The sequence below is a fragment of the Cryptosporidium sp. chipmunk genotype I genome, assembly GCF_004936735.1.
Source record: "Cryptosporidium sp. chipmunk genotype I strain 37763 chromosome Unknown contig_26, whole genome shotgun sequence".
Lineage (NCBI taxonomy): Eukaryota > Apicomplexa > Conoidasida > Eucoccidiorida > Cryptosporidiidae > Cryptosporidium > Cryptosporidium sp. chipmunk genotype I.
In genome coordinates, this window is record NW_027125588.1 from 468,671 (window position 1) to 485,641 (window position 16,971).

Below are 16,971 nucleotides of genomic sequence, written 5' to 3' on the forward strand. Positions count from 1 at the left end.
CACTAGATTTTTTTTATTCCTCCGTTGTTTGACTTTTACCTATTGTTCATCTAATTAGGCGTAGAAATGAGCTTTGGTTGTTTGTGGAGTGGTTAGGTCTCCTCTTTTCAGGTACTCCTGCGAGTGCATCACAAACGGGTCATTACCACCGCCGCTATTACTGTTACTGGTGTATTAAAGTTCAGTGGCATTATCTAGTTGTCCGTTAATGTCACTCTTTATTAATATTATGTTAACTTGCAGGAAGCGCGCATGCATGCATAATGTACTAATGCATGTGAATTCTCACAGATGTAGCCTACGAAAAGGAAATTATTAAGAAAATATAATTCCGATTAAAACACGTAATTTTAGATATCTATAACTCAGACAATCAAATTTACTGTTGTTTGCTCTAATTAAACAAAAGCATTCAATCCATCTCGAATTCCTAGTAAATACACCGATTATATCCTTTTGCTAACCAAATAAAATGTAACTTTATTATTCTTATTGTCATTTATTACTACTAATTAATCTTTCCACATGAATTTGATTAAATGCGATTATGAAAATTACATGTTTTTGGCGCCGACCACGTAATCTATATTTAAAAAAAATGGGGAAATACAAGTAATAAATGTTAAATAGATAGAGGGGAAATTATATGGGGAAAAGTCAGGAAGAAAATTTACATGGAAAATTTGAGAAAAATTGTTTGAATAATAAACAGTTTTAAGTCATTAGGTCTTTTTTTAAAGTGCTTGTTAAGGTCAAGAGTAGAATTATATTCAGGTCGGTTAAGGAAGTATATTGGCTGAATGTTAACAAAGCTGTGAATAATATATTCAGCTGGGCAAGATAAATAAAAATAAAGGAAGAAATAACAAAATTATTTACCAAAGAAATTTAAAAAAAAAGAGAGAAAAATGAGTCAAGGAATTATAGTGGAAATGATTCCAAGAGTGGAACAAAGAGAAAATGTATTAGAAGAAAGACTGATTGAAAAGAATGACACTGACTTCGCAAAATTAACTAATAAGATTTTCAGTAATAAAATGGCAAATGCTCCACTAGTTTTTGATGAGTTCCCAGCAACAAAGTTGTTACTCAGCTTTTTTGTAATACTATTTATATGTTTTGGAGTTATTGACATCATTCTAGGCTTTGCCAGGCTTGGATTAATGTCATTGATTATTTCAATTTTTGTGTTATTCTTTAGATGTGGAGAAAGGAATCGTCAACACTGTTCCATTTTTGTGCTTTTCATTGTGGCATTCACATCAAGCCTAAGTTGGAATTCCATTTCAAATTATATAATGAATAATAATGGAACAGTTTTTGAAGAGAAAATATACCCATTATTGATTCTCGAATTTTCATCATCATTGTTTCTAACGCTTTGGTTATTATTGATCGCTCTTTCTGGCTATTCTGGTAAGAATCAGCAAAACATTTACATTGAAAACCAAATGTACAGAACAAACACAAATCTACAGTTTACAGCATTATCTGCCTTTAACTGGTATCTAATTTCAATGGGATTTGAATTTTCAATTCTTGTATTATATCTCTTGGAAGGATTTTATATAGTTTCAATTATACCATTTGTGAGTTTGCTAGTTTCTACGTTTTATGTGATCAGCAAATCCAGACGTGTATTACAGTATTCCGAAATTTTCCTGCCATTCATTATGTTGGCATATGTAATACTTAGAATGATCTATGAGTGGGTGGCTCCTGATGACTATTCATCCATGATTGGAGCCTATTTGGTAACCGTAATGGTCTTTAAGCAGGTTGTTGGACTTTCAATTTTATTTATTCCAAGAAATAACTACCATGATATGGTCAATGACAATGGCTCATATAGCGTAATTGTTGTGGTTTCTTATAAGATTCATAAAGATAAGCAGGAAAACACTGTTAAGGACGCAGGTGTGATTGATATATCACCAGCAAACAGAGCAATTGCTGAGAATCCGGAGTCTGAAAATAAGCAAGAGGAAACAATTACAATAATTCAGGTGGCTCCCAATGAGGACCCAGAAGAATTGATTGTAACAGTTCAAGGCGATTCAAATAAGCCAAATAGAGAAACAGAAGAAACCTTTGATTTAGCAACTCAAAAAAGTCACTCTGCCGTAGTAGAAGATGATGCAGAAGCAAATATCCCATACAATGATGAATCTGTAAAAATTGAAATAAATAGTAAATTAAATTAAATCAAAGGGTGTATGTTTGAGAAGACGTACCTATTTTGTGAATCTAACCCAGATGTTTTATATTTTTGATCTTATTCTTATACTGCAGAGGTTACATTTTTAATTTGTGATCGATAAATTATGCTTGAATAGAAAATAGGCAATAATTCATTTTAATTTTGTCTCAATTTTTTTAAATTTATTTGCTTGCAATTGCATGCACGCCGGTATTGCAACTGTCATACAAATAGGCGGCAAATTAGCCCCACGTAATATAGTTTTGAGGTCACGAAATATTTTTGTGTGCAAACAAAATTTTATTAATAAAAAGTAGGCAGTAGGTTAGAAAGAAAATTGAAGGAGGTTTTAGATGAATAGAATTTGGAATGCGGTGAGATTGAGGAGGAAAGAGTCACAAGAGACTGTAGGGAAGAAGAACGTGAGAGAAATTGATTTCCAGGAGAATAGTAAGAGTTTAAGTATTGTAGGGAAAGAAAATTCAGGTGAAATTGGTGTTCCTGAAATTTTGAGTTGCTTTCCTGAGTTATATGTTGATAGCTCAAATGGATTTTCTGCAAAGAGAGGAGTTGGACAAATGATTTGTGGGACAATATCATCGTACTTTGAGGATACTTGGAACAGGGTAATGGGTGAAATGAAGCAGACCAAATCGAGAAATATCGTTAGCTCACCACCTGATTTAAGTTTTGGTGTTCATTTGAAGAGAGAATGGCATCGTTTATGGTTGGTTAGAAGCTTTTTGGCATTCGCATGGGAAAGTTATTTGGAGGACTTAATGATTGCAAATGACCATTTTGGCAGCGAATATTTAAGTCTGCCTAGTTATGGTACTAATTTGGAAGGAAATGGTAAGATTCCCTTAGGTGAGCTTCTTTGTATTGTAAGTAGTAGCAAGCTGGCGTTTTCTGAAAAGACTTCTATTTCAATCCCCTTTTCGACAATTCAAGGTAAAATGGTAATTAAAAAATCACTAAGTTTTAATTGTAACCTTCATTGGAGGACTCCTCCTCCAAATACGGTTGCTAAGTTCCGTGTTTTTCAAGATCAGAAGAAGTCACCAAAGACAAACATTGGTAATATTGAAGGTGGAGACTCTCTTTATTTTTCGTTGGACATTGATAATCCCCAGTTCCTTTGGAAAAATTCCTTTTCTAATCAGATTCCAAAAGAATTCGAAGATCTTCAGACGCTTGCATCCTCTATAAGGGTTCTTAGGAAGGATGAGACAGCAAAGTTCACTGTTGATGGAAAAATTCTTGTATTAAAGTTACTTAATTGGTATCGTGAGACACAAGAGTTAATTAGTTATGAAGGTAGAAATGTAAAGTGTAGATATTTCATTGAGCAAGAAGACTTTCACTTCGAAAATAACTTGAAGAATTTTCAAGTTCACGGAAATGTAAAAAGTGTTGAGTATTACATTACTTCTGATGATAATAGAAAAAGGAAACTTTTCTCTGGTCTGACATACATATCTAGTGGGAGTTATTTCTCTCCAATGTTGGGAACAGTGATGAGAGGAAACGCTAAAGCTGTCATTTACATTACCAAAGAGTTAGCAAGTCTTGAACTAGGAATCTTAAGGAAAAATTATGATAATTCCAAGTTTTCAAATAGTCTTGGGAGCATTATGACAGGAATGGACTCTGGAAGAAGATATTTTCTTCATTTAGAGATTCCTCCAGTTGAAAAGGAGCTTCAAGACCTTCAAAGAAAAGAAAAGGATAAAACCTTGATGTTTAAACATGTAACCCAGAATAAAAGGCAATTTGAAAGCAGGATACAAATACTACAGGACCTAAGGGCTTTTGGGCATTTAGTAGTTTCAAAGATCTCAATGGGAAACGGAGAATTTGTAATAATAGAGGACGTCTACATTAAAGAAATTGGAAATGATCCTATTCTTTTAGAAGCCCTCAGAGTTAAGCTAAATCAACTTCTTGAAAATAACTTATTTGAACTTCCATTTGTGGTTTTTAAAACTGAGAATCACTCCAAAGGAAGGTCTCAGATATTTATGGTTTCCCCGTGTATAAGGAATTACAATGAGTTACTCTTTTACTCTCACTTTAGGTGGCTCAAGGGTGAGTATACAAAAAGGAAAAGGTTTGAAATCAGTCCAAATGAAGTTTATTCAAGACACGTTTTTGGAGACTTGAGACAAACTAAGGAACAGGTTCATCAAAGGAATGACCAAATTCAAATGGGAATGTCTCACTATAACAAAGGAGTGAGCCTGTTAGTAGAACTTGGAGGATTTGATTTTCATTTGGAAGAAGGGATTTTGGAAGATCTGAGAGACAATAGGAGCATATATTCTCTAGAATGGGAATTTGAGTGGTTGAATAATAATTCTGAGGGAGGATTATCTTTATTTTTCCATATTTTAAGGACATCCTTCTTCGTCTTATACGAATCTTACGGAGGAACAGTTTCTGATCTGAATCAGGTTCTAATTGGTACACTCAACTTTGCTAATATTCAAAAGTGGAAGTTATCTTTGAAATTCGAAGGAATGATGGAGCTTTTGATCTTAGAAACCAAGAAAAGAGCTGGATCTATCTACTTCAACATTATTGGATTGGTGGCTCAGCTACTAATGGAGATTCATTTGGAAGGAAAAACTAGTAAAGGATTAGTTGAGGATTTATTGAACAAGGTTAGGGAAAGTATGAGACATGCATCAATACAAATCATTTTGTTAGATTACTTAATAACTTGGATACTAATCAATGTTTCAGTCTTTCGAGTATGTACAAAGGATTTACCTTTGGCCCTTGGGAGTAGTTTCCAGAATCTCCTACTTTACCATAGAGTTTGCAGACAATTTCTTCAAGATAGAAAAGATCAGGTTCAAATCCAACTTGAAGCTTTGTGTGGAAGAATGACCTTTATAGGAATTATTAATAGTTTTTTACCAGTTATTACATCAAATATGAAGGAGGGAGAGGATGGAAAAGAGGCCTTTTTCCAATATCTAATTAGGTTTTACATTTTTGAGAAGATATCCCAGTTATTGGTAAACCCAATGGGCACAGAAAACCATCGTAATAATGAAAAGATGAGCTACTTTAATCTTCTCAGAGAGGAGCCAACACTTGATATATTATCTCTGGGACATAATAGAAACGGAGTACTAGGACTAGGTCCTCCTAGAATACAGCTTTTTTCCGATTTGGAGTGTAATATTTATCCAGAGTTATCCAGAATTAATGAAACTTTCTTGCTGGATAGAATTGAGGAAGAGAAAACAAAAACTTTGCAAAAGGTTATAACAGATGAATCATTCCTACTAAAGGGAATAACCTCAATAGCTTATGGAGCTGACCACATAGTCATTCTTGGGAAAGAAGGAGATATTTTAACTTGGGGAAGCAATTCTTCAGGCCAGTGTTGTATTGAAAAGAAGCCCATAAGAAAAGTGATTAATAGTGAATTCAAGGCTGAGAGAGACTCTAAAGAATTTTTTAAAAGAATTGAAAGTTATGAGAATATAGTCTTCTATCCAACTCGGATATCCTGTTTCTCAAATGTTTATGGTAAAGTCAAAATTAGCAAGATTGATTGTGGAGCCTTTTTTACTCTTGCTTTGGATCAAAATGGACAATTATTTTCATGGGGCCAGGGTAGAGATGGATGTCTTGGGACAGGGAGCTATGAGGATTCATTTTTCCCACAGAAAGTTAAACTTGAAAGCAAAGTCAAATCATTTTCTGCAGGAATGTTTCACTGTGGTGCTATTGACGAAAACTGTCAACTCTTTGTTTGGGGCTCAAATGAATTTGGACAACTTGGAACAAAGCTATACATGGATAATAAGACTTTGAACACTCCTTTCAAAATCTCAGTAAAGCTTTCTAGGACCAGTGAAAGAGGTTCAAAATTAATGATAACAGTTTTAGACGAGGAAGATTCGGAAGAAAATTTAGAACGGGCAGTTAAGTGGAAAGGAGTATCTCTTGGAGAGGCTCACTCCGTTGCTTTGGATACAGAGGGACTAGTTTGGGTTTGGGGACAAAACAATCTCAAACAGCTAACAGGAATTCCAGAGATACTTGAGACTGAAATAATAATTTCCAAAAGCAGAATTTCTTCCGAATATTGCAGAAAACTATGTTCTCAAATTATCTTCCCAACCCCTTTAATATCCACAGAAAAGATGGCAGTTTTTGCTTCCAGAAAGATTAACATGATCTTTTCTGGAAGCACGGCTTGCTGTGCTATTGATGACCAAGGGAAGCCTTGGATCTGGGGACTGAGCTTCTCAGGAATTGACCATCATAACTTTACCTCTATATTTTCAAGAAAGAACACTTCTGGACCTAGAGATCATACAAGCCTAATGGAGTTTGAGTTTCCTGTTCGGGTCTTCAGAAACATCACTCCAGATAACGACTCCATTAGAACGGTAAGATTTGGAAAGGGGAATAACAATATTTCAATGGTTAGTAGGCTAGGAAAATGCTACCTCTGGTTAGAGAACAAAGAACTGGTTACTGATCAGATGAGGTATTCCAGTAATCATAACTGTTTTATTCTGGAAGACTTACAAAGTATTAGCTTCAGAAATAACCAATCGAAAAATTCTCGGTATCATTCAATTCTTGATGTGGCTTTGCTTTCAGACTCCATTATTTTCATCACTAAGAAAACCAAGAATTCAGAACAATTAGTTTCTATTTTACAGTGATTCTACGAAAAAAATCCTTTTTATTTCCAATTCCTATACTGGTATTCCAATACATGCATTGTTACCTATTTAAAGTTGGGCGGGATATATAAAAAGGTCTTGGTGAGATTTATTTTTAGGAAAAAGTATTTAGGGGATGTAAAAGAACTTGGGGAAAACAAGTTAAATTACTAGGAAAGCCTGAGAATGGAAGAGTTTCACCGGATTCCAATAGTAATAGTTGAGGATGAAGATGAGTTGGAACGGATCTTCAGGGAGGATGGGAGTAAATTAGAGATATCGGAAGAAGAGAAGAATTCACGTATAGATCCAAAGGAATTGGCAAAAAAAATGAAGGAGAAGGGTGGACAGTGCTACAAAGAGAGGAAGTTTGACGAGGCGATAGGGTTCTATTTGAAAGCATTGGGGATTTTGGAGTTGGAACAGAGTTTGAGGGAAAACTCTGAGGAGTTTGAGCTGTTTTTGGGAGAAATTGTACTAAGGAGCAACTGCATAGCTTGTTATGTAGAGAAGAAAGATTTTGGTCGTGCGGTTTCTGAGTCCAGGAAATTATTGGCCTACATTAGTGAGGAGAGAGACCGTTATTTAAGAGAGAATGGAGAATTACCAACTTTGTGGGTGAATATTGAAAACAAAACAAGGTATAGACTATCTCTATCTTTGTATAACTTACTCGAATGCGGGGATTTTCTCCGTGAAGAAAGCTCAAAATCTCCTATTAGCGAGTCTTTTGAGATGATTCAGGCAGTTCTAGAGTACTACCAAAATTGGTTAAAAGTTCCGCCACCTCACGAGGTCACTGTATTGTACTCCAAAGTAAAAAGAGCTTTGGATACTCAAAGTTATGAGACAAACAAGGTCGATTCAATAGAAAATCCGGAGTTCAGAGACAAAAAAAGTCAATCTCAAACAGGGAAACAAGAGGAAAGAGGTGTATCTCTAAATCAAAGCGAACCCTGCTACCTAAAATCCTACATAACATGCTTTTTAAAAGAGGATTTGGAACCTGGCTCCTATCCGAAGTCTATTCAATCTCCAATCCAAATTATAAACAGAATGAGCTGTAACCATCCCATGGAATTCCTTCGTATTTGGCAGAACATCTACCAGAACGACCATTTCATTGATTACTACTTGTTGTTTGGCCAGATATTCACTAACCTGGATAAACTATATAGCAAGACAGAAATGGAAGGCAACATATTGGAAAAAATTCTTGAAAGGATTTCTGCTATTCTCGATGAATTATTAAACAGTGTTTTTCCACCAAAAATCAAAGAAAAACTTGTTTTACACATCTTCAAAATTATCCAGAAGGTGGGGAAAACAAAGAGATTTGACTTTGTTGCATTAATGCTTAGCAGAAACTTCCAAATTCTCAATAAAATGGTTCAACTCAGGGATTGCTTAAGTAACAACCTTCTACGAGAAATTCGAAATCTACAAGAAAATCAAATTTCCAAAGGAATCCAAATATGAATTTCTTTCATTATTATTCAAAGAATAATTATCATATAATTATTTCATCCTCGTCCATGACTTCCCCTTTATTCCAAACATAGGCGCCACACATCTTAGATGGCGGGCTTTTGACGGAATTATATTAGATCACGAGGAAAGTATTGTCTTGATGGATCTAAAAATGGTTGAAATATAAGCAAGAGAAAGGCTTTGAGAGCGAACCAAAGTTGTGTTTTTAGAAGGGATTTCTTCGGAAACTGGAGATTTAGATTTTCTAAGGACTTTTTATTTTTTTAAAAGCTTTTCAAGGTTGAAGAGATTGAAGAAATATTCAAATCTAAGCTCTTAACCTCTGTAAAGAAAGAAATCTAAATTGGTGAAAAGCAATTACACTTAAAATTTATAGTAAGAAAATCATCAGATTACTCGTTTTTATTAATTTGAAGTTATTCAAATGAAGTTCAATCGATTATTTTCGCCTATTGGCATTTTTATTGCCGTTTTACTCGTCAATACTATCAATCTAAATGACTACATTGGATTTGTGGACGCTGCTGGTGCTGTTTCCAAAGCACGTTCTAATTTGTTTACCAGCATTGCAAAGTTGGTAACATTAAAGAACTACGGTAAACGTCTTAAGCATGTCAAGTCGAGACATCCAAATAATGCAGGGGTTGACGAGGAGATTAAAAGGGTAGAAAAAGAGATTAAAGAACTTGAGGAGAAAGGGAAACAAGATGGTAGTAGTTTTCTTCCAGCAAATCAAGTCCTCAATAATGCAGAATTACGTCTTTCTGGAGTAAGCCCACAAAATTTGGTGCCCATTACAGATCTTTCTCAGTCTGAAAGTCAGCAAGGTTCAAGGGTTCCAGCGACTTCGGGACTTCTAATAAAAGTTGTTCCACACTCTCCAGTACATGGGCAAGATGTTGTTTTAGGAGTTCCAGGGAAGCAAGAATTAGCAATTCCAGAATTTCGAGGAGTTCCAGTATCTCCACAAACTTCAGGATCCTCAGAAGTTCCGGTATCTCCACAAACTCCAGGATCTCCAGAAGTTCCGGTATCTCCACAAACTCCGGGGGTTCCAGAAGTTCCGGTATCTCCACAAACTCCGGGGGTTCCAGAAGTTCCGGTATCTCCACAAACTCCAGGATCTCCAGAAGTTCCGGTATCTCCACAAACTCCGGGGGTTCCAGAAGTTCCAGAAACTCCGGGGGTTCCAGCGAAAAAAGTTTCAACGCGACTTGTTACACATGGTCCTTCATATTCAGAAGATCTTGTTAAGCTATCTCCAGAATTTGCAGGAGTTCCACAAAAACGAGTCATTGCAGGAACTCCAGAATTTCCAGGAGCTCCAGAATTTCCAGGAACACCAGAATTTCCAGGAACACCAGAATTTCCAGGAACACCAGAATTTCCAGGAACTCCACAAATTCCAGGAACTCCACAAATTCCAGGAACTCCACAAATTCCAGGAACTCCACAAATTCCAGAAAGTCCAGAATTTCCAGAAATTCCGGAGGCTCCAGCGAAAAAAATTTCAACGCGACTTGTTCCACATGGTCCTGCATATTCAGAAGATCTTGTTAAGTTATCTCCAGAATTTCCAGGAGTTCCACAAAAACGAGTCATTGCAGGAACTCCAGAATTTCCAGGAACTCCAGAATTTCCAGGAACTCCACAAATTCCAGGAACTCCACAAATTCCAGGAACTCCACAAATTCCAGAAAGTCCGGGAGATTCTCCAAGTTTGGAAGGCTTTCCAGGCCCAACATATCCTTCATCTCAATTTCCATCTGTGGATTTCTCGCAATCTTGGTCACAATTATTTGCTGATGTCAGAAAATCTGATCTTTTGAAGTTTGGAGTTGATGGGTCTGTATATGAATCTGATCCTGATGCCAGAGCAGCCTTTGCTAGGTATATTCAAGCTACTTCCAATGGAGTTTCCACTTTTGGCCTTTCTTTAAATAATTTATTGGAGTGTAAAGTCATCAAAGCCCGAAACATTTTTTTCTTAGAGGCTTTCATCCATCATTTCTCAACTTTGACAAATATTAATATTCAACAAAGTATATATTGCCTGTTATTTACAAATGCATCCAGCCCAAGTATCACCACATTTATCGCAAATCTAAGGCATTATTTGGCTTCCAATAACTTTGATGTTGATGAAAGATATTTAGCTCGAGCAGTTAACCTTGCATTGAATTATTTAGCAGCAAAGACATTTACAAGGAAAAACCTCACAATTACAGGAGTTAAGAGGCTTATTAGGGATAATAAAGAATTGGCATTTGAATGTTCCGTTGATGATGTCACATTTGCTACCTCTTTATTACTTTTATCAAATATTTATGCGGATAACCTTCAACATAGCTCCTACGTTACTTTGGCTGATATCTGCAGTATACTTAAAGGAAACCAAGATTTACAATCAAGAGTACGTGAGATAACTTCACTCCTTTACAGAGCGTACTCTGGTGATAGAAGGTCATTATTTGAGTTGGCAATCCTTGTTAAGGAGTCTTTAGAGTCAGCATACAGAGCTCTTTCAATCCCATTCTCAGACTATTTCTTGGAAACTGACAAACAAACTCTCAGGAGTCTTACACCAATGAGCTCCACTGCCAAAGTTAGTGAAATTATTAAGTCGGTTGATCAGGATGATGTGATTAGAACTTCTGATAGATATATTTCTGGTAAAATCCCAATTCCTGAGATTCCAGGTCCACCAAGCCGACGTGGAAGCGGTATTATTTCAGAGAGAGCCGTTCCAAGTTCTAATGATGAGATCTTCAAACCATTAAGAACTTCCAGAGATTATCAACCATTCAAAAAGAGTCCATTGCACCCACCTCATCCAGAGAAACTCCCAGATAAGGCTTCTGGAAGAGGATTTGTGAAATCTTTACAGGTTCACATGACACCAAGAGATTATGAAGCCGAATTTTTATATGGAAGCTCAAAATTTGTTAGTCCACAGTTAACTTACTTTAAAAGAGTTTCAGAACGTGAATATACTCATGACATGAAACTAAAACAAGCCAAGGAGGAACAAAAACGTCTTGAGAAGAAGAGAGAGCAAAGAATGACTCGTGGATACAGAGATTTGAGAGGAGTTAAAGATTTAGATGGTGCTGAGGATAGTGTTTCAGAGCTTCCAGACATTTCAGAAGAACCTTCTCCACTTCCAGATATGGAGGAGCCAGAGAAACAAGTTCCATCGAGATTTGAGACTAAGTTCCACAAACTTGTTCCAAAGAGTAGTAGTATTTACACTCAGCCATCACAAAGATTCCATCCGACACCATTAGCTTATACTACCTTGAAACCAAATAAAAGAATTTTTACAAGTGATGATGGGCTAAATTCCAATTTAGGTTCTGAATTCGAGTTGGATGAAGTTTCAGAGGGGACAATTGGCCTTCCTTCTCGAAAGGATGATGTGGAAGGTGAACAATCTCCGGATAGCGATGTTTCTGAAAGTGTGAAAGGCTTATCAGTTTCAAGAACTCAGAAAGTTCTTACAACTGAAGTAGTTGCTAGAGAAATATTAATCAAGTGCCCAGATTTAACAAAGTCACAAAAGAAAAGAGCTCTTAGCTTATTTAGAGTTCTTAAATACCTATATAAAGGAGGAGCTATTGGATGGTATACCACTGCATTCTGTAGAGCTGTGTATTTTGCAGAGAAAGATGTATGTATTTCTAAGGGATTAAAGTCCTTAGATATTAAAAGGATGGCATCTGAGTGTTATGCTGCTCTAAGTAGCTCTCCATTTGTCAAGAGTAACCCAGAACTTTCAAATCTTACTAGACAAGTATGCTATTCGTATTACAAGAAGAGGGCAGCGACCGTTTGTTTGGGATAATTTCAAACTGGATGGATATATAAAAGAAATAAGAGGTGTGACTACAAGAGGAGATGAGAGAAGGGTGAGGAGTTACGGAGAGGTGAGAGTTTGAAAATCTGGTTGAGAGGAGGAGAGATGCTTACATTTTCGCTTTATACTTTGGATTTTTTTGCTGCTTTCTAGGAATGCAACGCAACACTATCAGTCTTCTTTCAATGCGAATAATCCTTTGGCCTTCTTTTCGAAGCACCATTCTTCTAGTCCCTAATTCTCAGTTTTTTGCATTGTAAAGCACCTATGACTTTTGGGCCTTTTCTATTCTCAACTTTATTCCATTAACCCAGCCAAATTACAGTTAACATCCTCTAATTTCCATTACATTCCCACTGCACCACGTACTAACAAAACTTCTCTTGGTCTTTTTTTCCAATTCTCTCCATTTTGGCGCGCATACCATTTACGTGTAATCGCATGTGCACGCATGCAAATTGCTTACGTGTTCAAGGAAATTGTGGGGCGGGGTTAGCAGTTATGAAGGTATTAAAGATAATAATTTAATGAGCGATTATAGTGGGTTTTATTTGCGTGGCCAAGAAAATACGTAGAGAACTTCCGTTTTCCAGATGATTCGTGGCAAGTGAATATAATGGTATAACGTGGTGAAAGTTCTATGCACGGCTAATTTTTTCAGTGAAGGGGTGAAGAAAAAATGACAGAGAAACAAGGGGTGATGATATTGCCTGCGAAGGAAGCACTCTGGTGTTTTTATAGAATTTGGGGATTAGTTTGTAAATGTTGGCATGGAAAATACAACAATCTTCAATGAATATATTAAATGAATGCCGTCAAGAGAAAAAAATAGGTAATGATTGTATTAACTACCCTTCTAGTATTGAATATGGGGATAAATTGAAATAGATTATCGGATTTGAGTCTTTCTATAGCTAGCCATGCACGTGTAATACTTTGAATAAAATTCAAAAAACATATCAGAGACTTAAAATATTACATTATTACTCTATGATAGAAATACTTAGCACTTATTTATTAATCTTTAATCAAAAAGAAAGTCCAAAGTCTCTTTTTTTCTATCTTCTGTATTTATGCGATTTAGAGTTTATATTTCCTCTTAGATTTCTATTATAACTGAATGGGTAGGGGGAGAGGGAAGGAAGACAACCCATCTTTTTCCTATTCCATATTGTTAAATATCAAATATTAACACGGGGGTCCGGGAGGTTCGGGACAAAGTAGATGGAGATTGAAGATCGAAAACAAGGAAATCCAATTAAGTAGTGACGAATTAATATACTATTTGAGTTTTAGTGAAGTTTCTAGTGACTTTGGTTTTAGTAAAGTGAAAAAAGATAGGATTAATATTTTTTGATAATATACTTAACAGGTTGAATTAAGTTAATATACAACTGAGCTTTTATATTGCATAAATCCGTATAAGTAGAATTGAACTTAAATATGGCAAGTTCTTTGCTTGAAAATGATGTTATTGACCAAAGTGTTCTAGATACGGTTAAAAATAAACTCAGCTTAAGGAAAAAGAGCGGAAAAAGACCAAAATCATTGTCAAAATTGAGAAATGGAGAACTAGAAAAACAACAGAATGATAAGAAAAGACATCATCCAACGAAAAGTGTCATGATGGACAGCGAAGACGAGGATTTAACAGATGAAGAACTTAATGAATATGAGGAAGAGCTAAACAACTTTGACTATTTAAAAGTTTTCAGAATCCCTCTAATGCTATTTATTCTTTCATTAATTAGTGTAGTATTTGTAGATTTATTTGGAAAAAATTATGTAAGAAATGAGCTAGAAAACGGAATATATAATATGGTAGACCCTAATTATGGGTCTTTTATTTGGAATTTTTCAGGTAAGTAAACTAAACTGTATTAATAGTTTTCTGGGGAGAACCAACTAGACGGTTTTTATGCAGAAAAACAAATAGATAAAGTGAGGATTGAAGATATTCAGGTGGCAATTCAAATGCTATTAATGTATGTTGACAATAATTTCAACCAAACAAAGGTAGCACTAAGTGGGTTGGAGTCAAAACTAAGCAAAACCATTAAGGAGAGCAATGAAGCCTTAAAAGAATTGAACAGCCAAATTGATGAGGTAGAGCGGAAAATTTCGCATAGGACTGACTATTTGGAAAAGATGATATCAGAATCTAGGCTTGGAAGTTTATAAGAGAATTTATGGCCAGTATTTAACATTATCCAAACTCTCTTAGAAAATTGAAACCTAAATAGAGCTAAGCTAAATTTATATATGTAATTAATAATAGGCTGCTGCTCTTTCTGGCTATTTTTATTTTTTCTATTATTTTTATTAAAATTAATTACGCACGAGAGAATTACGTGTCGCATGCAAATTTGCAAATTTTTTGCAAAAGTACTATACCGGTTTGACAGTGAATGATTTGGAGTTTCCCGCCTAAGTGGCATTTAAAAAAAATTAATGTATGAGTTGAAGAATTAGTGGAGTAAATTTGTATAAGATAGGAAGATAATTGGGCAAGAAAGGACTGAGGATTTAGGACTTGAGGATTTAGGATTTGGATACTCGAATAGCAGGGACTTTATTTGCAGTCGGAGGCGAAGTGTGAGAGAATTCAGAGGAAGTAGCTATAGGTAAAAGAAAAGGTTATTCGGGCATGTCATTTTGTAAAGTATTTTGGCTCAGCATATAACTGGCAGAAAATTTGCCTTAAGGCTGATTAATTGGTTGAGAGTATTACAGCGGGAAGCGATGATTTTTTTCGCAAGTTGGATTTGTCTGTTAGTTGTTTCTTTGTTTGAATTCAAGGCCAAGGCTCAACCTGTATTGGATCATTGCGTAAAGACTGGACTAACAAGCTACAAACGTCAGAGTTCAGTTCAAAGATTTGGTTTAAGACTTGATGTTGTGAATATTGCCTCAAAGTATGAGAAGGATATTTCGAAAGACGAGGTTTCAGAAAAGTATGTTCCTTTTATGGATGAAGAGTATCTTGAGGGCGTTTCAGGATTCTTATTTGGTAGAAATGAAATAATAATCGACTATTTTTGGGACTCAATGATGGAGTCTCTGCCTCCTACTTGGCATGTATATGGGACAAGACCAATACAAGCTTCAATCATAAAAACTAGGTTCATGGAATCTTGTGCTAGCAATATATACAGTCTGTACAGGGACGGTAAAATAGAGAAGTTTCACACTGTGATTTCGAACCTCAAGGATGTAAGGTACCTTACTTTGGGTAAGGTGAACGAAATTTGCAAGATTATTCAAGAGAAAATTGAAAGTTTTGGTTTCGAGTTAACTTCGGGAATTCAAAATAGTGGTAGATCCAGCCTACCAGTATACTATAGATGCCCAGAAATCCACAGTGATGAACTGGCTGATGTTCTTATCTTTATTCTGGACAAGAAACTTCCAAAGCTTGATATTCCAAAGCACAGAATTTGTGCAATAGTTAATGTAATTCTCAGAGAACCTACTTCATTCCAGAGCTCTTGCTATGGAGTTTTATCTTTCGGTCTAAGGGGGTACCTTCATATTGAAGATGGTAATAATAGGGACTTGGCGTTTGCATGTGAAATTATGGATAATGTTAGAAAGTTTGCAGGATTGTTTTCTAGAGAGCCAGTCCAAATCTCTAAAAGAGGGATTAAAGAGATCATTGTGGAAAGTTTGTTGAGGATTTATCCAAGTATGGAGTTGACCAACATGGGAATGGAGATTATTGAACTAATGAAAATCAGCGAACACAGATTTATAGAAAGCTGTATGAACTTTTCAGAAACTTTATTTGCCTTACAAGGGTTTAAAATCATTCCAAAAAAAGCCTCCAGGCAAAAAATTGACAGGATAAACAGCTCATCTAATGAGAAGGAACAGGGAGAAGAAGCGGAATATGAGGAAATTAACGATGGTATGGCTCATCCTTATGAGGGGAGACCTAGAGATCTCAGAAAGAAGCTTTTGCTAGCTTGTTCTGGGATTCATATGTACTTATTCGAGATAAAACCAAAAGGAGTATCCTTTACAAAGCTAAGAAGTTCGAGGATTGTTACTCACGAAGACTTTTTGATGATTTCAAGGTCTAAGTTACTGCTCCTAGATTCGTGCAAAAATGATTATTTAATGGCTTTGGGCAAGCACACTATCACCCAAGATACCTTGACTGAGATTATTCTTTCGGCAATTTTGCATTCTTCTTACAAGTCAACGAGCTCCAAAACTTTATATAATGGAGTTATCAAAGAATACGTCTGTAAAGTTTCAGGGGAAATCATTAATTCATTGAAAAAGAACTCTCTAACATCCCCAAAGTTCGAAGAGACCGATTTCATGAGAAGTTGTCGACAAGTTATCATTAGTAGGGCAATTCCTATGCAAGAAGGAAACTCATTGAATCTTACACTCAAGAAGTCTATTATTAGGCTTTGTAGCATTGTAGTCAAATCCCTTACTTTAATCTCTTTGGCACAAAACTCGCAATCAAACCCAGATAACAACACAGACCAGGATGATGACGAATTAACCTCTAGTGAATGTTTAAGTGAAGAAATCTAACTTATTCTAACTAATTACAAGTTTCAAAGGACAGGAAAAAAAGTATTTTGAATTATCAAGATTTTTAGATCTTAGCGCCAAACTGTGTGCATAAGCCGCCGATACCTAGGCCAAAATAATGTCAGAACTCATCCTCGCAGTGAAGTATGAATAAACTCCCCAAATACCATATTACAGAC

At 35.7% G+C, this 16,971-nt stretch overlaps 6 protein-coding genes across 6 annotated transcripts; all 6 read left to right on the plus strand.

Annotated features, from left to right (window-relative positions):
* Positions 1 to 908: 908 nt before the first annotated feature.
* On the plus strand, positions 909 to 2,204 carry ELE39_002460 (multi-pass transmembrane; the record flags this gene model as incomplete). Its single annotated transcript, XM_067345310.1, has 1 exon — positions 909 to 2,204. The coding sequence occupies one exon, from the start codon at positions 909 to 911 to the stop codon at positions 2,202 to 2,204; it is 1,296 nt and encodes a 431-aa protein (XP_067202078.1).
* A 349-nt stretch (positions 2,205 to 2,553) lies between these two features.
* Positions 2,554 to 6,894, plus strand: ELE39_002461 (C-terminal RCC1 domain; the record flags this gene model as incomplete). The annotated part of the gene is made up of 1 exon (XM_067345311.1): positions 2,554 to 6,894. One exon carries the CDS (start codon positions 2,554 to 2,556, stop codon positions 6,892 to 6,894), a length of 4,341 nt encoding a protein of 1,446 aa, XP_067202079.1.
* A 186-nt stretch (positions 6,895 to 7,080) lies between these two features.
* ELE39_002462 (uncharacterized protein) lies at positions 7,081 to 8,373 on the plus strand (the record flags this gene model as incomplete). Its single annotated transcript, XM_067345312.1, has 1 exon — positions 7,081 to 8,373. The coding sequence occupies one exon, from the start codon at positions 7,081 to 7,083 to the stop codon at positions 8,371 to 8,373; it is 1,293 nt and encodes a 430-aa protein (XP_067202080.1).
* A 436-nt stretch (positions 8,374 to 8,809) lies between these two features.
* On the plus strand, positions 8,810 to 12,229 carry ELE39_002463 (arabinogalactan; the record flags this gene model as incomplete). Its single annotated transcript, XM_067345313.1, has 1 exon — positions 8,810 to 12,229. One exon carries the CDS (start codon positions 8,810 to 8,812, stop codon positions 12,227 to 12,229), a length of 3,420 nt encoding a protein of 1,139 aa, XP_067202081.1.
* A 1,455-nt stretch (positions 12,230 to 13,684) lies between these two features.
* On the plus strand, positions 13,685 to 14,110 carry ELE39_002464 (uncharacterized protein; the record flags this gene model as incomplete). The annotated part of the gene is made up of 1 exon (XM_067345314.1): positions 13,685 to 14,110. One exon carries the CDS (start codon positions 13,685 to 13,687, stop codon positions 14,108 to 14,110), a length of 426 nt encoding a protein of 141 aa, XP_067202082.1.
* Positions 14,111 to 14,983: 873 nt separating this feature from the next.
* ELE39_002465 (uncharacterized protein) lies at positions 14,984 to 16,792 on the plus strand (the record flags this gene model as incomplete). Its single annotated transcript, XM_067345315.1, has 1 exon — positions 14,984 to 16,792. The coding sequence occupies one exon, from the start codon at positions 14,984 to 14,986 to the stop codon at positions 16,790 to 16,792; it is 1,809 nt and encodes a 602-aa protein (XP_067202083.1).
* Positions 16,793 to 16,971: the final 179 nt, after the last annotated feature.